The following is a 24,965-nucleotide window of genomic DNA, read 5'->3' as shown; positions in this document are numbered from 1 at the left end:
TAAGTTTCCTGTAAAACATTTCCTAATAAAGGAGTTGCTGCGCTTTCTGTCCAGAATTGAGATTCCCTGGAGTGATAGTCGGGGTAACTGCGGTTGTGCGGTTCGGTGCGTCATTATATTTTTGGTCAGGAATACAAATTGTCGAGGCAGCGCGTTTCGTAACTTTATCAACTCTAATACGGGAAGGTTAAATCTGTGTTTAGTTCAGAATTGTTCATCGTCTAGAACACTGCCATTGTCATCCATCAAGTCAATTATATACCTTTCTCAAACCATTCCTTGTAAAAACAGATTTGTTGCCATGCAGTTCATATCTATTGTTCCAAATTATTGTACCGTGTACATATATAATTTTCCAGTACAATAATATTTGTTTATGCAACTCTGAACATTTGACAGGGATCTTGTTGATATTAGCAGAAGACTTAGGCCACCGACTTTGTTGAATAAGTAGTTTGGAATACAATACCAGAAAGAATGATGATGTTTGATCCAGGATTTTAACCAGTTCACCTTCAATGTCCCAAATCTATCACTTTCAGCCCTCCTTCACTTGTTCTTTCACCATATGGGATTTTTTTTTTAGATAATGTGGTCTTTTCCTCCAGATAAAGTTGAAATTTACTTGGTTAATAGATGTTATGAGTTGATTTGGAGCAGCATTGGAATACATTGGGTATAAACATCTGGATAAACATTCCATTTTAGTCAAATGTATCCGGCCTAATATTGATAAATCTCTTTACATTTAATCTATTCAATTTAGCTTTACTTTTATTGAGTTTAGATTCAATGTTCCTGAATTGCTCGTAAGTCGAGGTATCTTTGCGCGCTCGTTCCTCGAACAACCAGGAAGTGATTGAAGGGGTGTCCTCGCGCCCCTCTAAGAGCCGCACCTGCCTGTGATTGGCTGAGACGCCCGCGCGCAACTTTTCTCGCGCGGGTGCGCGCGCGACCCCGGGAGGTCCGCGCTGGATGTCGGAGGCGGGGACGCGCGCGCGGCCGGCGCTTTATCAGATGCCGCGCGTGGAGATAGCGCGAGGACAGACGCGAGGCGACGACGACGACGACGACGGAGGGGGAGGAGGGACAAAAAGGACGGAAGGCGAAGTCGACGGGCGGGATCCTCCTCGCCGAACCTCCGCGGGGTTTCGCTCGACGCTTCCCCGGGAGGAAGGCTCCGGGGCCGGCTGGTGTCGCCCGGGAGCCCCGGCCCCCTCCTCCCCCCTCCGGCGCCGAGCACCAAGCCGCCGAGGGACGCACGGCAGCCCGGGGAGGAGGTGGAGGAGGAGGGGGAGAAGAACCATGGGCTCCGCCTCGTCCTCCTACCGGGTGATCTACCTGGACGTGGACGGCAGGATCCAGAAGGTATGAAGTCCGGAGGAATTACACACACACACACACTCCAGCGGAGAAACACTTTTTTTTTTTTTTTTGTTTTTATTTGGATTTTAATCCTTATTTCCGCCCTTCTTAACTTTCCCCAGAAGAACAGAAATCGAACAGTTTTCTCATGCTTTTCAGTGAAATGTCGTAATAATCGGGAAAATAACCTTTTTTTTTTTTTTTTTTTGCAAGTATTAAGGGTTTTAATTGTTTTTCAGCCACTTTTGGGTTCGGGAATGACAATTTATATCCAGTCTGAAACAGTGGGAACAATACAAATGGCTTTCAAAATTGTTATATTTTTTGTGAATCTGCAAGAAAATATTGATGAAAGCTAAATTTGATTTTTTTTTTTCAAATAAGTTATCAACAGGATTGTATGTCTCGAATGGTTTTTTTTTTTTAACAATACAAAGCTTCGATATAGTAATAATTCTGTGTCACTTTATTTATTTATTTTTTTTAATTTTTTTTTTAAGGTTTAAATGGTTCCACTGACAAATTTTCTTTTTTTTTTTTTTTTTTTTTTTTATTCCCAAAACATCACTGATTTATCCAAATATCACCCGGCTGTAACTGATAAAAATAACAAAGCATTTAAAGGTGCAAAACATTTAAATCGCATCCAAAACGCTTATTGTCTTGATGTTTTTAACATTGAGTGATTCTTGTCATTGACGAGGCTGAACCATCACAACCGATGCGATCCAGGTGTGTGTGTGTGTGTGTGTGTGTGTGTGTGTGTGTGTGTTTTACCAACCCCAGCAGTGTATTGACTCATTTCCAAACACGTCTCCAGTTTCCAAAGAGAGATTTGTGGCTCTGTAGCAACGCCGCTTCCGATTGATTAATGACCAGAAAATATAGATGCGATTTTGTTTAGATAATGCACTAATCCTGGGTCATAATAATAATAATAAATTTTAAATCTTCTGTTTCATCCAGTAAAGTACCGTGCATCCACCTCACTAGTACTTTTTAGTCCATACGAACAAAAACAGTGCCCAGCTCGAACTTCATACCAGGAAGTAGCCTCCTCCAGGGAGCCTTTTTTTACCACAGAAGAAGAAGAAGAAGAAGCCACAGTGTTCATGGAGTAATAATGACGGACCATCAGATGGTTGGAGTGTTTTTATCTTCTCCCTGCACTCGGAAGAACCTCCCCGTTAGCTAACTTCTTCGGCCAAAATGTTTATGTTCTTCTGTGGGAACCCCCTCTGTAGGTCCAAGTCCTACAGCTTGGACCTTTTTGTTTCTCTTTTGCTCGAGGTTGTCGGATTTTGTAGTTGGCGCCCTGTTGTCCCCAAGAAGTATCTGGTAATCACACATAGGAGTTCCTTTGGAACCGTAAAATGACCTTGCAAGGGAGTAGGAGCTAAAATGGTGACAGGAACTGAGTTTTCCTGATTCCAAGTGGTCCCACTTGAGCATACGGCGCAACTCCCCAAACCCTAGGACTTCTGGTGGTACCTTAGTAGTCCCTTAGCATGAAAGTGCCATGAAAGAGCTAGCCAATCGTACCAAACATCACATGAGTTCCGATAGACCCTGCCTTGGAGGCGATGCTAAAAGGAGCTGAGGTCCACGACCGCTGGTTCTTCTGCTGTTCCGATGTACCGACAAACGGTGTCGTGCCTGAAAAGGGTTCAGGAATTGCAAAAACTCCCTCCAGTGCCGAAGGGGGCTACTGTTGTTTAAATGACTCGAAGCGGGAGTTGTTAATGTAGGCTGTGTAGTTCCAGCGAGCAAAGGGTGTTTAGCTAAAATTAGATATGAATTCGTCAAGAATAGATGTGTGACTTCCACGTCACGACAGATGTCACTGTTCTGATGTGTAGTCATGACACCAGAGGAGGAAGAGAGGAGCGTTTCCGAAGCGCGACGTAGCATATTCGCCCCTCCGGGCGGCCGTAAACACGACAGGGATCAGCGGGAAGGCGATTTGCAGCGAATCACATCGAACGGCCTGCGAAACCCCCCGGTGGAAATGTCACCTCGCTGTTTACTAGCGGACGTTCTCACGCGCTCCATAGGCCAAACATCGTCCTTTGCGAGATGTGCATGAATCACCGCCTTTCGCGCGAGTGTTTTCACCCCTTGTTAGCGTTAGCGACCGATTACGGTCTGCGAAATCTAATTTGATCAGACTTTTTTTAAAAAAAAAAAAAAAAAAAAAGTTGCTTGAATAAGAGTTGTTTCCTCTCCGGCGGTCCCACCGGGGCGCCGCTGTGGTTGAAGAGTAACCCGGAGTCCAACTTCCAAACGCTTTTAACATGCAAACGAGCGTATTCCCGTACCTCCGAGCCTCTGAGCGGACGTGCTTTTTATCAGGCGGATCAATCTCCCAGAGTTGCAGCGAGTCCACAATTAAATCAAATGTATGCAAATTAAAAACGGGGTCGGCTTCTCGCGACCTTTCTGTCAAACATTCAATGGTGCCGGCGACCTGGCGGACACGATTTGTAACCAGGATGTTCTAGGCTAATGCAGAATGGCAAACTGTTTGTTTAGCCGTCAGTCATTGACACAGATGTCGGGCTAAAGGCTCAGTTATGCTAACGCTTTGTGGGTAAAAAGGTATGTCTGTTTTAAATGTCACTGCCACCTTGTTTGTTTGGCAATACATCCGCTAGAGGGTAGTGCAGAGTTCAGAGTTCCCTTCCGAGTGCCAGGTTCTGTTCCAGACAGTAAGAAGCTGGAGATAATGTACATTCAGAGACAGAGGCAGCGCAATGGACGGTGGCGGCTTGTGCTTCCGTTGGACAGAGTATTCTTCTGTCTGGTTCTTCTACTGACGCCATGTTGTCTTCCTGGTCTTTGTTCCTTTCCCTGGTTGCACTTGAGCACACTTGGTAACACTGCTCCCCCCATGATTTCTGGCGATACTGCTCAGCTTGGTGCGTTTGCTTATTTTGGCAAAAATGTTGAGAAGACACTGGACCTCTTCTTCGGTCCATTTCTTGCGGCTTCTGTCCATTTAGTTGCAAGAAAACAGCTGAGCAGACATGGTGTCTTGAACCTGCGCTCAGCGGTCCACTAGAAGTATCTGGTAAAGGGCATGGCTTATGCGTTCCACCGATTACCAAGCATCTAGTTCACATGAGTTCCTGTGGAGCTGTGGAATGACCTTGTGTCAGAATATGAGCTAAATGCTAGGTGCTAAGATCTGATGTCCTGGTTCCTCAGCTGTCCGAAAGCACAAAGTATTTCGGTTGTACCGCTGCCATATTGTATCCTTCTGTTCCTTTCACACTTGTGCTGCTCAATGTGTTGCGTTTAGCTATGTTTCTGCAAGCTTCCCCTAATCGTACCGGATTCTGAAGGAAATGAGCACAGAGGACGTATGTCCTCATGGAGATGTTATGTTGAGCATCAATGACCCTTTACAGAAACCAGAATCAGACTAATTCTAACCAAAGTAAATGATAGCTAGCTAAATTCTGCTAGCTAACGGAACATAGCCAACTCAAATTAAGCTCATGTTGAAAAGTGATGTTGCTGAGAAAATAGGCAACCCTTGAAGTAGGATATCAAATTGAGGTGACCCAGGAGAGCCCTGTCAGTAAAAGGATAAACAAAGTTGCTAACTTTTGGATGACCGCACCCCGGTAAGCCTACTCGGATAAAAGCTAGACATATCTTGGGTATCTCAAAGACAATTTCAAACCGCTGCGCAAAGGACTCCTTAAAAACAGCCCGATCCATCTTGAACTTTCATAATCAGCCATAGCTAGTCAAGGCCGGTGTACATTTCAGATGATTTGTTCCATTGTTGCTGCTGAAGGCTCGATGCTGGCCGGAGCATTTGGAGCCGGAGGAGCGAAGCCAAAACTCTGTTTGCACTGGCGAGCCGACGCAGGAGGAACGGCAGCTCATAAAAGGCCATAAAAAGATGTTTATACCTGAGTGGATCTTTGCATTTATTGTGCTTTAGTCTTCTTTATGGAGTTCCCCCAGAGTGTGTATCTGTCAAAACATGTATGCCGTTCACTCGTATGGATATTTTCACATGCCGAAACTGGGGCGAGTTATGGTTGAGTCTCAGAAGGAAAAAGAAACCTACCGACTCAGGTTAGAGTTCCCACAGGTCCTACAGAACGATGGTTTACACACTTGTTAGCATAGCATGGAAGCTTAATCTGGGGGTCGTCCCACTAGACACTGTACACAGGGTTCTGTCATGGTGTCTCATGCTCAGAACGTCTTCTTTATTCACATAGAGCTACTTCTTTACCGCAGTAGCGTTGGGTACTGCATTTGTGAAATAGGACTACTGTTCCGTTTAGCATGGGATTCAGGCTGAAGCTGGCTGTACGGCGTCCATCATTTCTGCCTCACGCTGTAGGGGGCGCCCCCTCAAGGGTGGCTCTTCTCTTCCCATACTCCCATCCCGTGATTTGTTCTCCCGGTGATCAATAACAGCAGACATGGCTCGCCTCTCTGTATTTGGGAGTGCAGGTGAAACTCCAGGTGGGCCTTCTTTGTGACTTCACTCATTCGTACCGCTCATCGTATGCTCAGGGTCGCAAGGGTGCTGGGGTCTACTCCAGCTGTCATGTCGCCAGAAGGGTGGTCCACTCTGGACTAGTGGACAGTCAATCACAGGGCCACAAATAGGGACATACCCAATGAGAGCTGGGGTAGGCTCCAGCTTACAGCCTAACTTGGTGCCTAACCTGATCTGGGGCAGCTCAAGCATCAGCGCAGTAAAAAGTCCTGAAAGAGAAAAGTTTTTACCTGTTTCTCGAAGGTTGAGATAGATGATGCTAGTCTTGTTTGTTCCACCACTGAGGTAGTAGAACTGAGAACAGTTTTGCCTGAGATCGCTTAGAGCGAGCAAAAGGTACCGCTAGTAGGTTTGTATTAGAGGAACGCAGCTCTCTGCCGGGAGCATAAGGTGTTATCATTTGGTTCAGATATGCTGGACCTGTTCCTGAGGTGGTTTTGAATGCCAGGGTCAGGGTCTTGTGCTTGATCCTGGCAGCTACTGGTAGCCAGTGCAACTTTTAATTCCATCTTTGTCACCAGGACTGTGAACTCACCTTTACTCTGGGTAGCCTTGCAAAAAGGCACACCGGTTAACTTGGGGCTGAAATGGTTTGGGGCGTGTGCCGAACTGCGCCCCTGATCTGCCTAGTGGGCAAGACTTTCAGAAGGACCAAGTGAAGAAAAGGCGATCCGAAGTTAACGACATGGCCACCCCCTGTGGAGTGAAGCTTCTCTGACATCTTGGAGCTGTAGGAGTATTTTCATCTGGAAAACAGTCTCTTCCAATCTCAGGACCCTCTGATTGATTCTGCTCCTTGTCGTGTCCCCTGTTACCCTGAGATATCTACATCGGTCGGATTCCTGACCCGTTCCTCGCCGCTCAGCATCGCCACCGGCAGTGGGAGTACTGCTTCCCTACTATTGCTTGGATGATGGTCAGATGTAGAGGAAGAAATATAGCAGAACCTTAGCTTAGGGACTACTCGCGAACAAATCGACCCAAGAAGTTTTCGAAAAAGTTTTGAATCGACCTGTGAGCAGTTGCTCGGTGCCTGAACACGTATGCAAACAACCTTGCACTTTTCCCACCGTGTGGTGGTGTTGCATAGCGGCGGTCGTTCATTGTTTTCACTGTTGCGTTCGCCTCATGACGCTTTTTTCAGTAAGCTAGCCCTCACTGTGGCTCCCAAAAAGGTTAAAAGTGCTTACAGTTGAGCCAGAAGAAGAAAATAATAGCTAAACGTGAGAGCGGTGTTGGTGTTTAGTCAACCATCTGTACCATCTTGAAGAGCAAAGATGTGCTAAAGACAGCTGATGTGGCTAAAGGGGCGACTAAGTTAAAGCTTTAAAAACGTGTTTTAGGGGCTGGAAAATAATTCTGTTAGCGAATATTGCAGTCTACCCACGGAGTTGAAGGACGAATGAAATTTGTAGGCCAAAGTGCCTCAGTTCCTTTATTATCGCCATCAGCCTCGGGGCATTTCGCGCATTGAACAAGGGACTTCCCGACCTCGAGGTGATTTGCGCTAACACCAGCTGTATCCATTTCATGAATCGAGCAAATCCTGATCCATCCCATAATGACAGAACATGCGTTACCACGGCAAGAAGGTCCCCGCTATCAGCAGTCAACATGTCATCTTCAGAAAGACGCTTTCGGCAAACTGGTTCAGGTAAAACCTGAGGGCTCTGCAAACCCGTCGGAGCGAATCTTTGATGAAATGCGGGGCTTTCTCGCCTCGTACGTCGACATTTTATTTATTTTTTAAAACGGAATTTTCGCGGAGAAAGTTCGGATGTCTGTCTGGCGGTAAATGAAATAATAACGAGCAAACTTTCCCCGCTCTGATTCCGTCTCGCGTCAGGTGTCACAGGAACTTTTATTTCAGTTCTGTACTTGGCGAGACTTTGGTGTCTGCAGCGCCGGGTCTCACATTTCGGAAGAGTGGCGTGTCGACCCGTGGGAGCTCAGGCGCCGCCGCCGCTGTCACACGTCTGCCGACTGTAGTCTCTTTTTTTTTTTTTTTAAACCGACAAGTCGAGGGGAAAAAAAAGTTCAGTTAAAGGTGAATATTTTTGTTACGACTTTTTACAAAAAAAAAAAAGTCTTGGAAAAAGGATCCAAGGGTAGCAGAGACCGGAAGACACGAATTTTGATTCTCGTCGGCCGATTCCCGGCTGTTGGCGCAGTTTGGGGATTGGCGCGCCTTGCGGTTCAATTCCCATCTCCTTCTGTCTGCGCGCCAAAGCGTCCTTGTGCAAGGCATTGACACCCAAGTTGCTCCCAACGGTATGCTTAACGGTATGCTTAACGGTATGCTTAACGGTATGCTTAACGGTATGCTTAACGGTATGCTTAACGGTATGCTTAACGGTATGCTTAAGGGTATGCTTAAGGGTATGCTTAAGGGTATGCTTAAGGGTATGCTAACGGTATGCTTAACGGTATGCTTAAGGGTATGCTTAAGGGTATGCTAACGGTATGCTTTGCGGTATGCAGTTCTGCAGCTATCGCTGTGAGAGTGAGTGAATGCTACCTAGTGTGAAGCGCTTTAAAATTGCAGGACGAGCCCAAACCCCAGTGTCTGTATGGGCTTTGCTGTCGTTCCAAGTGTAGGTTCACGTCAAGCGCACAAATAAGGTGAACCAACTGAGAAACGGTGATTCTTGTCGAAGAGTGAATCGTGCATTCACTCAAGAAGTCTTGGAGCCCAAGTCTTTTTCATTTCCACCTCCATATGTGTGGAGAAGTGACTGCAGACGGCTGCCACGCTCTGCGCTGCGCTCAGGGTCACAAAAACAGCTGATCCCATTTTGTTTCTGTTTCTTTTTTTCTTGCAGTTCAGTGGGTTAATTATTTAAGCGATCGCTCGGGAGTCCCGAGGGTAAACTTCTCCGACAGCAGCAGCAGAGGGCGAGATATTAGATTCTTTAATCATTCATAGCAGTCTACAGTCGGTGCAGCGCGAGGTTACCGCTTCTTCTAGTTGGTCCACCGGGGAATGAGTGTGAATGGTGGCGTATCTGTGTGAGAATGAATCGTTGTTTTACTCAATGTAATATGAATAATTGTTTATGTTGAATGAATGAAAGGGTGAATTGCTTATGATGATTGAATGAATGAATGAATGAAAGGGTGAATTATTGTTCATGATGAATGAATGAAAGGGTGAATTGTTTAACAATGATTGAATGAGAGGGTGAATTGTTGTTTATGTTATGTGAATGAGTGAAAAAGAGGGTGAACATTTGTTTATGTTGAATGAATGAAAGGGTGAATTATTGTTCATGATGAATGAATGAAAGAGTGAATTGTTTAATAATGAATGAATGAAAGGGTGAATTGTTTATGATGAATGAATGAAAGGGTGAATTGTTTAATAATGAATGAATGAAAGGGTGAATTGTTTAATAATGAGTGAATGAAAGGGTGAATTATTGTTCATGATGAATGAATGAAAGGGTGAATTGTTTAAGTTGAATGAATGAAAGGGTGAATTGTTTAATAATGAGTGAATGAAAGGGTGAATTGTTTATGTTGAATGAATAAAAGGGTGAATTGTTTAATAATGAGTGAATGAAAGGGTGAATTATTGTTCATGATGAATGAATGAAAGGGTGAATTGTTTAAGTTGAATGAATGAAAGGGTGAATTGTTTAATAATGAGTGAATGAAAGGGTGAATTGTTTATGTTGAATGAATAAAAGGGTGAATTGTTTAATAATGAGTGAATGAAAGGGTGAATTATTGTTCATGATGAATGAATGAAAGGGTGAATTGTATAATAATGAATGGATGAAAGGGTGAATTGTTGTTTATGACGAATAAATGAATGAAAAAGAGGGTGAATTGTTGTTTATGTTGAATGAATGAAAGGGTGAATTGTTGTTCATGATGAATAAATGAAAGGGTGAATTGTATAATAATGATTGAATGAGAGGGTGAATTGTTGTTTATGTTGAATGAATGAAAGGGTGAATTGTTTATGATGATTGAATTAATGAATGAGAGGGTGAATTGTTGTTTATGTTGAGTGAATGAGTGAAAAAGAGGGTGAACATTTGTTTATGATGAATGAATGAATGAATGAGAGGATGAATAGCTGCATGTCTCCACACGATGAATGAATGAAAGGGTGAATATCCGTGTCACCATATGACATGCAAATGAAAGGGTGAATTGTTGTTTACGACGAATAAATGCACGGGCACATAGTTGTTTGTCTCTAAACGTGCATGAAGGGGTGAATTATTTACCCGATGAACGAATGAAAGGGTGAATTTTTTGCCTCTACATGACGTGTGAAAGAGGATTGTTTGACTTTATATGATGAATGAATGAATGAATAGTCGCATGTCACCGTAGGACATGTAAATAAACCAATCCGTAAATTGACGAATTAATGAAATAGTTGTTTAGAATGTGACGTGCGAATGAAAGGGTGAATTATTCACCAACGAATAATCGTGCACGCAAAGTGAGATCGAGGGATCGAACGGTCGGATATTTCCTCGTGACAATGATTGACAGGTCTGGGTCAAGCTCCGCCTCCGGCGCCGAAAGTCAGCTGAAAATGCCTGCAGCTGCAACAACACACACACACACACACACACACACACACACATGCATGTCATCCTGGAACTTCAGCCCATCGCATGCAAAAAAAAAAAAAAAATGTCCTTATCTATGTGGGTCACAAGTGTTTTTTGCTGCTCCACTTTCTCGCCGGCGCCCCGCGAAGCTTCCATTAGCGTCTGGTTGTTTAAAGGGCAGCATCACTTCCTGTCATGTGACTTGTTCGCGAGGTTTAAGACCTTCTTCTAGTTCTGGAGCCGCAGTTTGATGTCTCTGAGCTGTCGGGCCGCCTGTAGCTTTTCTACATGATTTTAGGAACTGTTTAATTCTATTCATTTATTTATTTTTTGATCTGTTTATTTTTTTGTATTTTTTTTATTTTTATTTTATTTCCTTTGTTTTTTTTTTTCCCCAATCCAATCTGGTTTTTGATTTCAATTTATTTTTATTTATGATTTGGCTTGACTCAATTTTATTTGAGTTTTTTTTATTTATTTATTTCATTTCATTTTTTTATTTCATGTGGTTTAACTTAGTTTTTGTTTCCTTATCATTTATTTTATTTCATTCATCTGTTTTTTTTGTTTATTTAAACATAATTTTTTCCATATGTTTTAACTTTTTTTTTTTTTATTAATTTCACTCAATCATTTAACGTGTGTGTTTTGCTTTTTTTCCTTTTAAACTTATTTTTAATTCATCTGGTTTAACTTTTTTAAATTCATTCATTTAACTTTTTTTTTATCAAATTTTTTTTCCATTCCATGTGGCTTGTGGTTTAACTTGATTTCATTTTAAATATATTTCATTTCATCCATCTGTTTTTACTTTTTTTTTTTTCTAATTCTTTTTTTATAATTTTTCAAGTCATTCATTTAACTTTTTTTCATTTTATTTTATACCATGTGGTTTGACTTTTTTGTTTTGATTTAATTGGTTTTATTGCATTAATAAGTAGAGTCACTGCATCAACTGTAACCTATTAGATTGCTTTTTTAGTTGTCTTGTCACACAGTTGTGTGTGTGTGTGTGTGTGTGTGTGTGTGTGTGTGTGTGTGTGTGTGTGTGTGTGTGTGTGTGTGTGTGTGAATGAATTTTCATCCCATAACCCCCCTTCCCTGTTTTTCATGTCCGGCGTCCGTCTTCCTCTCACCCGCCGTGTCGTGAGTTCGCTGTTGCCGTGGCAACACACGGGACGTCACGCTGCCTCCAGCAACTCGTGCGACCGGGGGAGAATTAAGTGCTTTAAATATTTTATTTTTTTATCTTTTTTTTTTGAGGTGAAGAGTTTGTAGTTGGACTTTCTGTGTCGTCTCCTTTTTTTTTTTTTTTTTTTTTAGAATTTTTCTTTTTATGTCAATCATAATTATTGATTATTGATTACCCGCTATGACATCGCCTATTGTTTGTCTGTGTGTGTGTGTGTGTGTGTGTGTGTGTGTGTTTTTGAGGTGAAGAGTTAGCAGTTGGACTTTCTGTGTCGTCACCTTTTTTTTTTGTTTTAGAATTTTTTTTTATGCCAATCATAATTATTGATTATTGATTACCCGCTATGACATTGCCTTGTGTGTGTGTGTGTGTGTTCCCCTTTTTTTTTAGATTTTTTTTTTTTCATGCCAATCATACTTATTGATTATTGATTACCCCCTATGACATTGCCTTGTGTGTGTTGTGTGTGTGTTCCCCTTTTTTTTAGATTTTTTTTTTTTAATGTCAAGCATAATTATTGATTATTGATTACCTGCTATGACTTTTGCCTTTTGTTTGTCTTTGTGTGTGTGTGTGTGTGTGTGTGTGTGTGTGTGTGTGTGTGTGTCCTCCCAGGTGGTGTTCAGCAGATTCTGCAGCCCGTGTGACATCAAGGAGTTGTTCTGCACAGCCGTGGGTGTGCCGAGGTAACACACACACACACACACACACACACACACACACACACACACACACACACACACGAGGACTACATCTTAATCGATGTTTTTACTTGTAAAAACAGCTGTTGGTGTGAAGGATCGATAAAATGGGTTCATCGTTAAAGCGACTCTTGACACACACACACACACACACACACACACACACACACACACACACGTGCACTCGTGGATGCCGAACATGGTTCCCGGGTAACGCGACGTGTCCAAGGCCTGAATTGCACAGATCTATGAACGAGTGTGTGAAGGGTCCTTTGTCTCTATGTATGGTTGCAAATGAGAGGGTGAATGTTTTGTTGATGACGTGGATGAAAGGTTGACTAGTAGCGTGGATGAAAGGTTGACTAGTAGCGTGGATGAAAGGTTGACTAGTAGCGTGGATGAACGGGAGACTAGTTGTATGTTTCTAAATGGCGCGTGAATGAGAGGGTGAATGAGTGCCTATAATCGTGAATGAAAGCGTGAATGGTGCTGTTTTTTTTGGCACCCAAATGAGAGGGCGGATGTTTGTCCATACTGGTGTGAATGAAAGGGTGACTGGTCTCTGAATGAGTGAGCGAATAGTTAAATGACATAGTTACAAGAGGGTGAATGGTTGTATGCTTCCAGATGGCACATGAATGAGAGGGTGAATAGCGCAGATACTCATCCAGGCACTAGTCACCCATGTCTGGACTACTGGAACTCCCTCCTTGTTGGTACCCTAGTGGTGACCTTTAGGCCTCTGGAGTTTATTCACATGGCACTTGAATGAGAGGGCGAATAGCGCAGATACTCATCCAGGCACTAGTCACCCATGTCTGGACTACTGGAACTCCCTCCATGCCGGTACCCTAGTGGTGACCTTTAGGCCTCTGGAGTTTATTCACATGGCACTTGAATGAGAGGGTGAATAGCGCAGATACTCATCCAGGCACTAGTCACCCATGTCTGGACTACTGGAACTCCCTCCTTCTTGGTACCCTAGTGGTGACCTTTAGGCCTCTGGAGTTTATTCACATGGCACTTGAATGAGAGGGCGAATAGCGCAGATACTCATCCAGGCACTAGTCACCCATGTCTGGACTACTGGAACTCCCTCCATGCCGGTACCCTAGTGGTGACCTTTAGGCCTCTGGAGTTTATTCACATGGCACTTGAATGAGAGGGTGAATAGCGCAGATACTCATCCAGGCACTAGTCACCCATGTCTGGACTACTGGAACTCCCTCCTTCTTGGTACCCTAGTGGTGACCTTTAGGCCTCTGGAGTTTATTCACATGGCACTTGAATGAGAGGGTGAATAGCGCAGATACTCATCCAGGCACTAGTCACCCATGTCTGGACTACTGGAACTCCCTCCTTCTTGGTACCCTAGTGGTGACCTTTAGGCCTCTGGAGTTTATTCACATGGCACTTGAATGAGAGGGTGAATAGCGCAGATACTCATCCAGGCACTAGTCACCCATGTCTGGACTACTGGAACTCCCTCCATGCCGGTACCCTAGTGGTGACCTTTAGGCCTCTGGAGTTTATTCACATGGCACTTGAATGAGAGGGTGAATAGCGCAGATACTCATCCAGGCACTAGTCACCCATGTCTGGACTACTGGAACTCCCTCCTTGTTGGTACCCTAGTGGTGACCTTTAGGCCTCTGGAGTTTATTCACATGGCACTTGAATGAGAGGGTGAATAGCGCAGGTACTCATCCAGGCACTAGTCACCCATGTCTGGACTACTGCAACTCCCTCCTTGTGGGTACCCTAGTGGTGACCATCAGGCCTCTGGAGTTTATTCAGAAGGCAACAGCCCGCCTGGTGTTCAACCGTCCCAAATTGTCCCACGCAACTCCCCTTCTTATGTCCCTACACCGGCTCCCGTTAGCCGCCAGCATCAAGTTCAAAACCTCGGTGCTTGCTTACCGGGCGGTGAATGGTACAACTCCGGGTTCTGGTCAAGCTACATGTCCCTACCCGTCCCCTCCGATCTGCCACCTCTGGGCGACCGTCCACCCCGTCACTCTTCTCCGTCTCGGCTCCCCAGTGGTGGAATGAACTCCCGAAAAAGGTCAGAACAGCGGGGTCGCTGCCCATCTTTTGCCGTGAGCTGAAAACATACCTCTTCACCAAGCACTACCTTACTAATCGTGCTTAGCACCCGACCCCCAAAAAAGAAGTTATATGTACATGGTTCTGAGATGGCTATTTGGTGGAGTGGTCACTTCTGACTTCCGATTACTGCTACTTCTGAATCTTCGGTGACTGAATTGCACTTCTTGTAAGTCGCTTTGGATAAAAGCGTCCGCCAAATGTCAATCTGTGAATAGTCTACAATCAGTGGTCCCCAACCTTTCTATCACCGCGGGCCACATAGATTGTTTATATAATAAACGTGAATCCACTGGGTACTCGTATGCTACTTTATTATCCGCTTCCGTGTAACATTGCGCTAACAACATAGCATGTAATGTAATGTAATGAAGGCTTTGTTGCCACATCATTGCAGAATCAATACGATAAATCCACATTTCAAGTAGGACTCCAGGTATTATCTGTTAAAATCTTTCTTTTTCTTGGAAGTTGTAGTCTTTCCCCTTCAAAAAGAAACTTTTCGTTTGACATCTGTTTTTTTTTTTATTTTCTACTCATTTTGCTAGCTTTAGCTAACATTTTTGGCGCTCAAGTGACCGACATGTACCCAGGTGATTCCGGTCATTTTTTAAAATAAAGATTGTTCAGACTCGGATAATAAATCCAACGGAAATAATTGATTGTTTTTTGGGCGTCCTGGTGCCGATTGGCTTAAGCCCCGCCTCCCACCATGTGGCGTTTCCATGGTTTTTATCAAATCCTCCCTGAAAAACAATCATTCTCTGTCGCTAGCCAGCATGGAGTATGTCCGGGGGAAGCTCTGGGTAAACACCATTCCAATCCAGATTTTTAGTTTTTATTTACTTATTTTTCTCCACATTTCGCTCGTCATCTGGCGGCGCAGCCGTTTGGCGCCGTCGAGAGAAAACATCCAGACGAACGACCAGGTGGCGAACAAGGAGACGCTAACCGACCTCCGGCTAGCGACAAACTGCGATAGCGGGCTTGTTTGTCCGGTGGTCCAACGGCGCTCTGTGATTGGTTGACCATTGATCAGGTGGACACCGGGGGCGGCCAATGAAAGCACAGAGATTCATGTTGAATTTCTATGTGATGGTTGAATGAGAGGCTGAATAGTTGGAGGTGAATCAAAGTGTGAATGTATGGGCGAATAATTGGGCATTTTATTTGTTATTATTATTATTTATTCATAAGTGAGCCGCTTTTTTATCTTTTATTTATATTTTTTAACAATTTTCTCAGAATATTTTCAGTATTTTCAATCGATACTGAATTTAGAAACATATTTCTTCCTTTTGTTTTAATTACGTATGGATGATCACATACAAAATAATGTCGGTCCGTACATTTATGCTCTTATTAATGATTTTAAAATTGAAATAAAATGCCAAAAAAATATTTAAATATATACATTTTCAATTTGTTCACCTCGTTGGCTTGACGTTGGCGACCTTCGACCTCGACCACTTGGGGTAGAAAAGGGATGCTAGCATGCTAATACGGCGTGCTAATATGGCATGCTAATTCCTCTTCCTTCAGCCGAAGGGAATATTCAAATCTTTTTACTTTTTGTACTTTTTAAGACCTTAAAACACTTTATAGCTTTATAACTTTGACACTTTATATTTTATTCGTATTTCTTATTCTCCCTCCTTCCTACTATTATCTATTATTGTTATGTTTTACTTGAAACTCTGGCACAACAATTATTCTTATTCTTATTTTTTATTCTTATTCTTATACCTGACGTGATACAATGATAGCTTAAATGTTCTTGGAAGAAATAAAAATGGCGGACGCCTGGCGAGATGCTGCAAGCCACGCCTCCAAAGGAATCCGCAAAATCAGTTTTGTTTATTTCGTCTTCTTCCAGGAACACCAATCTGTCCTTGCTGGACTCTTCTGGAGCCATGGTGTCCATCGACCCCACCATGCCGCACAACACCGAGAGGTACCGAGGGGGGGATGAATGGAGGATGGGTGGGCGAGGAATGGCGGGTTTGACCTCTGACCCCCCTTAGCTCCCTCCGTGATAAGCTAGGCTACTCTCTGGAAGCTTGTTTCTGCTCTCCGTCCTGATGGGAGTTCCTGGAACACAGGGACGTTCGAGGTTCGAAAATTCATAAAGGCCAAAATCAATATCTAGTTGATCAGTCGCTAGTTATTCATTGACCCGCTGAGGTTGGCGCTAGCACGTGCAGGCAGCCTGGCCTTTGAACATTTGCATTAGCATCATTAGCTTCTTGCCGGTCAATTACTATCCCATTGTTGAGGTCTTTCCGATCTGATTAGCATCATTGGCTCATGTTTATTATCATTATTAGTGTTAGCATGAGTATCATTAGCTGCTGGCTAATCATTAATGATCCCCTTGTTCAAGCTGTTTGATGCTGATTAGCATCAATAGCTGTTAGAATAGCATTGTTAGCTCAATCATCATTAGCTGCTGGATGATCATCAATGCTCTCCTTGTCGAGGCCTTCAAAGTTGATTAGCATCATTATGCTGGTGGATTAGCATAGTTAGCATTGATAATAATGGTAATAATAATGATGCTAATTAAAACAATACATTATCTATGGCCCCTTACCCAACACCGTAAACAATAAAAACAAGAAAAATGACAAAGTTGATTAGAATCATTATGCTGGTGGATTAGCATAGTTAGCATTGATATTAATGGTAATAATAATGGCGCTAATAATAAAAATACATTATCTATAGCCCCTGACCCAACACCGTAAACAATATAAAAATAAAAACAAGAAAAATGACAAAGTTGTATAAGTAAAAAGATAAATAAATTCAAGTGACAGAGCAGTTAGTGTCGGATGGACTAGACCGCTTTAAACAGACATGTTAGCATTAGCATTATCAGCTGCTGGATGATCATTAATAATCCCCATGTTGAGGCCTCCTGACCTGACTAGCATTAGCATCATTAGCTATCATTAAAATTGATTATCCTACTATGTTTTCTTAGCTGATCTAACAGTTCTTCATGGCGCAAATGAACCGCACGCTAGCTAGCTACAAGCTAGCAAGCTACAAGCTAGCCAGCTGGGGAACCTCCAGGGAACCTGGGAGGAAAAAATCCATCCAAACAAATGTTCAGACAAATGTTGCCGTCGGGAACCGGGTTCCACCTGGTTCCTCGAGGAACCTTTTTTTTCCACGGAAAAGTAAAATTTCTTTTTTATTATTTGTGAAGTGATATTTTTTCAAGGTTTGGCTGCATCTGAGGTGTTTTTGTCCTGAGCAGGAAGTTTTTCATCCTGTCTCGAACAGACACTTTGAACGGTCGGCTTCTGTTTTCGGATTTATTTATCTACTCTATTGGAATTTGTTTTGTTTTTTTTTCAAGTTTGTATGATATTAATATAAGCGTGACACCCATTACTTGGCTCATTGAGGTTGATTTATAATTTTATACATATTTCCGACAAGTAAATCCCGATTTATGTATTTATTTACAAACGATTCCCCACGGATTGGCGCTGTTTCACGGGCGCAAAGCAAACGTCCTCTCCCACCCAAAATTAACACAAACAAGTGAGCAGAGTCCTAAAAGAGTAAAGAATAACCAAGTAGTCATTACACAACGCCGAAACCGCACACACACACACAATGTTATGCATCAATACACACACACACGTGTGTGAAAGTGTGTGTGTGTCTTCATTCTTATCTGAGGCTGGAATCTGAAACCTTTTATTTGACAAACATCATCTGATTGGAGGTAATCTGTGTAAACAGTGTGTGTGTGTGTGTGTGTCTGTGTGTGTGTGTGTGTGTGTGTGTGTGACCTCACCCTTCCCATTCCAAACAGTTTTACTAACTAATGTTTATGTGTTGTTGTGTTGAAGGTCGCCGTACCGAGTGGTGCCTTTGACCGGAGGACAGCTCGCTGGTGAGTCCACACACACACACACACACACACACACACGGTAAGACTCACTGTCACACACACACACACACACACACCTCCCCGAAAATCTGAATTGAATTTGAGGTCATTTAACGTTCAACCCATAGATTTAGTACGAGTGTCTTTAGGGACGATCGTTCACTTTGATGGGTTTGTACCTCCTGTGTGAAGCTCCTCCCCCAGAAACGCGGTAATTGAGCGGATTCGTGACTCAGTGGTTCCCGGCGCGGCCGGCAGCAGGACGCTTGAGATGCTGCAAAACAGAAAAGAAAAAAAAAAATGCAAACAATATAATAAGTTTTGTCTGCTCCCATGAATCATCTCTCCGCCATCACAACATGTGACTCTCCACGCCTTCCCCTTCTTTAGCGACTCTGCAGAGTGGATTCGTTCATAACAGAATTTTCCACCCACAATCATCTCCGCATACTTGCGTTGCTCAACGTAGTCCATTGTTTTTTGTTTTTCCCCTGCGGAAAACTCCGGGATCCGTCTACAGAAAGACAAACCCTCCAAACTGGGACACGTGAAAGTTTACGGTTCGGTCATTTATCGGTTTGCCTGTTGTTTTTCCGAGGGGGGGGGGGGGGGGAGGGAGCGCCAACTGCGTCAGTGTGATGATGTCACTTCCTCCCCCTGGTCTCCTCCAATCAGGACAAGCCGTTCCAGCCGAGTTGATCTCAGGACCGCTGGAGTCTTGTTTTTCCATTTCCCGCATTTGCCCGTGTGATGATACAACATTCATTAATTCTTTCATTATCGATGTAGCCTAACCGGGCTGTCATTGGGCGAGAGGCGGGGTTAGCCCTGGACCAATCACAGGGCCACATATAGAGACATACCACAATTCACCCTCTCATTCACACGACATACCGTATTTTGCGGACTATAAGGCGCACTGCATTATAAGGCGCATGATAAAGCATACCGTATATAAAGCCAGAATTCTTTCCCTGCTGCTCTAGTTTGAACTCCTCAGTAATATTGTGTTGAGCACAGTAACTCCACTATGACAAAAAGTGGCGGAGGGAAGCGTGCTATGTACCGTTCTCTGATTGGTTGCTAGCGACAGTGCACACCTGGAACAATGTTGTATTCCAGCACTACGTAATTAGTTATCTAACGTTGTCTGACGTCGCAACCCATATTTGGTCGCTTACCAAAGTCGCACTAAAACAATTTGACAGATGTTAGAGTACCAGTGGATTTTAATTGCACCTTATAGTGCGAAAAATAGGAGGAAGAAGCGCGAACCTTTTCCCATGTAACATTACGGCGACTAAACCTATATCCGGGACGTTGTTATAAAATTGCTTTCCTCCACGCTTTGGTTTCCCGGCAAGGGGAACGCGCTTCCTCCTTTCCCAAAGTGAACAGCGCTGGTGGGTTTATGGTGTCGCCGCTGCAGGACGCGACTCCTGAATATGAAACCTCGCGGAAAACAATGTTTTATCGCCGCCGGCTTGATTCGCGAACGCCGTCGCCGTGGGTCCGGAGTCCAGGGACGAACCTGTGACACCTCGGCGGAGGTCAAGGTCAGGGTGACCTCACGGGAAGCTCGGGCGATCGGACGGACTCCCCTTTTGCTAAAGGTCAAAGGTCAAAATCCCGGTAAACCCTGCAGGCGTTTCTTGCACCTCTTGGTTAATTTCTTCATGCCGTTTTGTGACGGCGCCGCCGTCCAGCCAACCAGAAAGCATTCGCCCCCTGCACGCCGTGATGTCACATCCTGTTTAGATGCGCACCGCTAACATTTTTTAGCGACTTTGCATTCGGGCGCTGCAGTCTTGAGCGCCAGCGCTTGTTTATTGGTACGTGTGTGTGTGTGTGTGTGTGTGAGCTAGTTTAATTAATCACAGAGAGGAATTTCTTAACAACGCTGTTTTTAGCCTGCGCCGACCTCTGACCCCTGTGTGAAAGATGGAATGTCACTGACACAATGTACAACCGCTACCATTCCTTCTTCTTTTTTTTTTTTTTTGCCCATCTCCTCCTCTTTTTACAATCCCCCCCCCCCCCCCCGCGCCGTCGATTGGCCGCCGCCGGCGAACTTTGCCCACGACACTGGCGCTTCCGGCCAATGGCAAACGTCGCTCGTCGGTGTTGCCATGCGTGCGCGAGGAAGGGTCGCAAAAAAAACAACGCCGCGCCAAAACGCGTCAGATCGCTCAGATGTCGAGGCCGCAGGCGAAGACGTCCCGTTTCCAACCTCACTTCAACTCGCACCCCATGTCGCCGTGCCTGTGTGAGTGTTTGCGCCGCGAGCGCGAGTCGCCGCCGGGCGCGACTTAACCCGACTTTGCACTTGTTTTTTTTTTTCCCCCTGCAGATAAAGAGGAGCTGTTCCAGAATGTCCTGACGCAAGTGGCGGAGCAGTTCTCCAGGTAAGGAAGCGTGACTTGTATGTTTTTTTTTTTTTTTTGGGGGGGGGTGTTTTTGCTCTTTATTTGCTTACGAGTGCATCAGCTTGCAAACCTTTTTGTTTTGGCGTTTGACGCTTCCCGTCAAGGGACGGGATATCGTCATTCAAAGCCGGTTGCAGACGGTTTTAAAAATTTGGCTGCCTAATTTGAATGCGAGGTAACCAGTAAAGTCATTACTTAGAAGTAACACTAAGTCCAAATTTTTCCTTTGTTTTAGCGTAAAGGAGGTAAACAGGTAAATAATAAAAATCTTTATATGTCATTGAAATATTCCTCTAAAAAATATGTGACAAATTAATATTAAAAATTAAAAAAAAAAAAAAATGTTAAATTAGAAAAATGTCACCTTAAAAATATTTCTGAATTAAAACAGAAAATCTTGTCACAGTGGGAAAATTTGCCGCTAGAATTTAAAAGAAAATTGATTGGTAGCATTTATAAATGGAGGTGTGATGTTTACAAGGCTACTCTGGTTTTTGAATCAATCTTTTTAATTTTGCTGGGGGTATTTCTGCTATCTGTTTTTATGGTTTTTATAGAAATAAGAAAAGATAAATTTAACAACGTCACGAGATGTTTTTTTTTCGCAAAATATTATTTTGTTTTTCAAATTTTGAAGCAAAAAATACATTGCTAAGTTACTTTTTCATGTTTTCCTTGCCCATTTTTTTTTTTTTTTTTTGAAACCCAGTGTATAAAACTCGCGAGCTACGCTAACACAAAAATTTGATTTCAGGCAGGGGGCCCCAAAATATTGTTTCAATTCTGTGACCCCTGCTTGTAAAGTGTAGCAAAGTTTGCATTTAGCAATCAAGTGTAGCATGTACGCTAAGCTAACTTCTAGAGCATGAAATGAAAAAGTCAGTTAGCTTTATTGTCAATTTCTCCCCGGGTGTTGGACATACAGAAGCGAAGACGGTCCTCACAGTGACATGAAATTAATAAAAATATACTAATAATAATAATAATAATAATAATAGAGTACAAATTAACAGTAAAGTGCACTGTTACATTAGATAGTAAACATGAAACTATGAGGTATCATTTCTTTGCTTTCTGTTTTATCATGCACTTTTATTAGTATTATTATTATTCACTCAGTATTTATTTACAATTTTCTTTAGAAATAAAACAAATTAATAGCATTTCCATTTAATTGCGGGTTAATCAGAGCATCGTCTGCATAATGTCGCACTTCCTCCGTTTTTTTTTTCTGTAGCGTGTTAGCATCGGGGTCTTAGCCGAAAACAAGCTGCTACAAATTAGCACGCTAGCAACTGTGTTTTACACGAATGTCACCCTCAGCTCCGGGAAAGACGGAGAAAATCGTTCGGCCCGGTTAAGATATAAAAATCCGAGTCCAGCGGACTGCAGATACTGCGCAGACATAACACGGCGATTGTGCCGTTGCGACGCAGCTGTTGGATAATCAATAGCACAGATAGGATGTGAAATTGTGTAATCGATCACCCCGGCTCCGGGGACTGATAGGAGACATTGATAAGATTTCACCTAATAATTAATTGTCACCACTGATTAGATATTTACGGCGCTCCACTTTGACTCATTTTGCCATGAAGTAATGAACCCGCCCGATTCCTTCTCCGAAGACAAGCTGTACATCCCGGAGGTGTTTGGAAAATGACTAAATTGATTTACGGAGTCATTAAAATTGGGTTTATGACCCCCGGTATCTGCTTTGAGGTGCTCCTCAATGCAGCAGGATGTTCCATTTGTAAATTATGGTCCCATTTCAGAGTCGGGAGAGACAATAAACCCCCGGGGATGGCGTTTATTGGTCCCCTCCCTGCCACCGGGCCTGTAGTTTTCCAAGTCAAGAGAAGCAAAACAAACAACTTGTAGCACCCTTGAGATTTTCCATGCCGAGATGCTGTTAAAACAGCGCAAGGACGACCCGGCTCGGGTGCCCGCGAAGGTGGGTTCATGCAACTTACGCAGCCAAACCAGAAATCATTCCCTTCCCTGAGCGCCTTTGGCTAAAAGAGTGGGCGCCAAAATCCGCTAAGCATACCGTAGAGATCAGGCCTGAACTCAGCTGGAAGCGGATGTGTTGGTGAGGCGCAGGGTTTGGACAACTGCGGATGAGAAGCCGGATGAAGCCTCTGAAATGACGAGGTCTTCGGAGGCGGCTGGAGACGCAAGAACGTATCCAAAAGTGGACTAAACTCCACGACTCGCTAATTTGTTTTGAAGACGGAACAAAAACAGCGTCGCTCTTTACGGCCCGTGTTTAAATCATCGTGGTTTTACAAGTCGTAAGGCCTCGCTTTCACAAATTCCACATTTTATAATCCACAACGAGGTTTTTATGGTCCGGGGGAGCGTTTGTTCGAGCTGCCTTATATGGAAGACGCTCCTCCGATGCTTCGGGACGAGTTTCTGTGGGAGTCTTTCTGGATCAAACATCCAACCGGCGAGGTCAAGTCAGATTATATTTACCCGACACCAAATCAACAAACACAGTTGCCTGGTGACACAGGTCTGCACCACCACTACTGAAGATGATCTGCAGAAACACAAGAGCCCTCCAGAGGCAAGCATACTGCCCAAAAAGCTCGGGCAGCTCAATGTGGACGGCCGTCTGCAAGAAGGCCAAATGATCTCTTTCTATGAGTACCCAGCGCTAACGGATACATGCTAGTAACTGAAATGATACATTTCTAGCTTGGCAGGACTGCGGTAGATTAGGCCACGCCCCCTGGGAACCTTCAAAATGAGAGGGCCTTGGTTGGGGGAGAGGGTATGATGGTACTTGAGATTTGATGGAGGTACAAGAGTGGAGAGGTGCATCATGGGGTATCCCTCGGCAGAGTAAGCTTACGGGGGCAACGCAAGGGGCTAGCTGAGAGCTAACTGTAAGCTCTCTCAAAAAAAGGAAGGTTTTAAGCCTGTCGTTAAAGGAAGAGAGGGAGGACTTCCGTCCACCGGATGGAGATCGGAAGATGGTTCCATTGAAGAGAAACTTGGCAACCGAACTCTGTGGCTCCCAGTTTGCTTTTGGAGACTCCAGGGACCAGGAGTAACCCTGCGTCCAGAGAGCGCAGACATCTTAGCGGGCGATCGGTTTCTAAGAGTTGCTTGACATACAATGGTATCCATCCGTTCAGGGCTTCATAGGCGAGGAGAAGGTTCTTAAATTCTTCTGGAGCCGGTGCGGAGAAGCCTTTACTGGAGAGATCTGAGTCCAGGGTCAGACGTGAAGGCTCCGCTAGCCGACTTTCCCCAGACTGGTGTCGCCACGCTGTGACCGCAGCCTCTGCTGACGCACATTCAAACAAAACAGCCCCTTAAATCTTCATCGCCAACCACACACTCGACCACAGAGACAATCTCACCCCCCCGACTCGCACACATCCATTGTTTCTAACTAACCGTGGGATGTGTGCGTGTTTTAGACGCCCTAGATTGGCTGCTTTGTACTGAAATTCTCTTCTTTTGAAAAGGCTGGCTTTAAATGAAAGGTACAACGGTGGATTTCAGCCCCTCCTCTACTTCCTCTGTTTACCGTCTGATAGACACTTCTTCTTCTTTCGGCTTTTCCCTTCAGGTGTCGCCACAGTGAGCCAACTTTCTCCATCTAACCCTATTCTCTGGATCCTCCTCTCTCACACCAACTACCTTCGTATCCTCTTCGCCATGGTTTGGACATGAACAGAGTGTTAATGTCCCAACCATCTCAGTCATCACTTTGTCTCGGTCATACATGTCCTGCACCCCTGTGACAAATTCTTCTTTTCCTTTGGGCTTTTCACTTCAGGGAATTCACTTTCTCCATCTAACCCTATTCTCTGTATCCTCCTCTCTCACACCAACTACCTTCATGTCCTCTCTCACTACGTCCATAAATCTTCTCTTTGGTCTTCCTCAAGACCTCTTGCCTGGCAGCTCCAATTCCAGCATCCGTCTACCAATATATTCTCTATCCCTCCTCTGTCCATGACCCAACCATCTCAGTCTGGCTTCTCTGACCTTCTCTCCAAAACATCTAACATGTGCTGTTCCTCTGATAGACTCGTTCCTGATCCTCTCCATCCTGGTCACTCCCAAAGAGAACCTCAACATCTTCATCTCTGCAACCTCTAGTTCTGTCTGTTGTCTTTTGGTCATTGAAACAATTTCTTGGC

General features: G+C 44.0%; 1 protein-coding gene across 2 annotated transcripts in view; it reads left to right on the top strand.

The window, feature by feature from the left end:
• The first annotated feature begins 1,045 nt into the window (after window positions 1-1,045).
• Window positions 1,046-24,965, top strand: part of pde9aa (phosphodiesterase 9aa) — a 48,268-nt gene continuing 24,348 nt past the window's right edge. Inside the window, exons 1-5 of one of the 2 annotated variants that reach the window (XM_086147716.1) lie at window positions 1,046-1,368; window positions 12,275-12,345; window positions 16,343-16,420; window positions 18,336-18,379; window positions 20,727-20,781. In XM_086147716.1, the coding sequence (XP_086003842.1) occupies window positions 1,306-1,368; window positions 12,275-12,345; window positions 16,343-16,420; window positions 18,336-18,379; window positions 20,727-20,781 (311 nt within the window). In that variant the 5' untranslated portion in view covers window positions 1,046-1,305. The remainder of the gene's footprint in view (window positions 1,369-12,274; window positions 12,346-16,342; window positions 16,421-18,335; window positions 18,380-20,726; window positions 20,782-24,965) is intronic. The other variant, XM_086147717.1, reaches the window with a different exon arrangement.

This window comes from Fistularia commersonii, chromosome 6 (assembly GCF_037954325.1).
Source record: "Fistularia commersonii isolate RoL2024-O1a breed Wild chromosome 6, RoL_Fcom_v1.0, whole genome shotgun sequence".
Lineage (NCBI taxonomy): Eukaryota > Metazoa > Chordata > Actinopteri > Syngnathiformes > Fistulariidae > Fistularia > Fistularia commersonii.
This window is presented reverse-complemented; position numbering and strand designations above follow the sequence as displayed.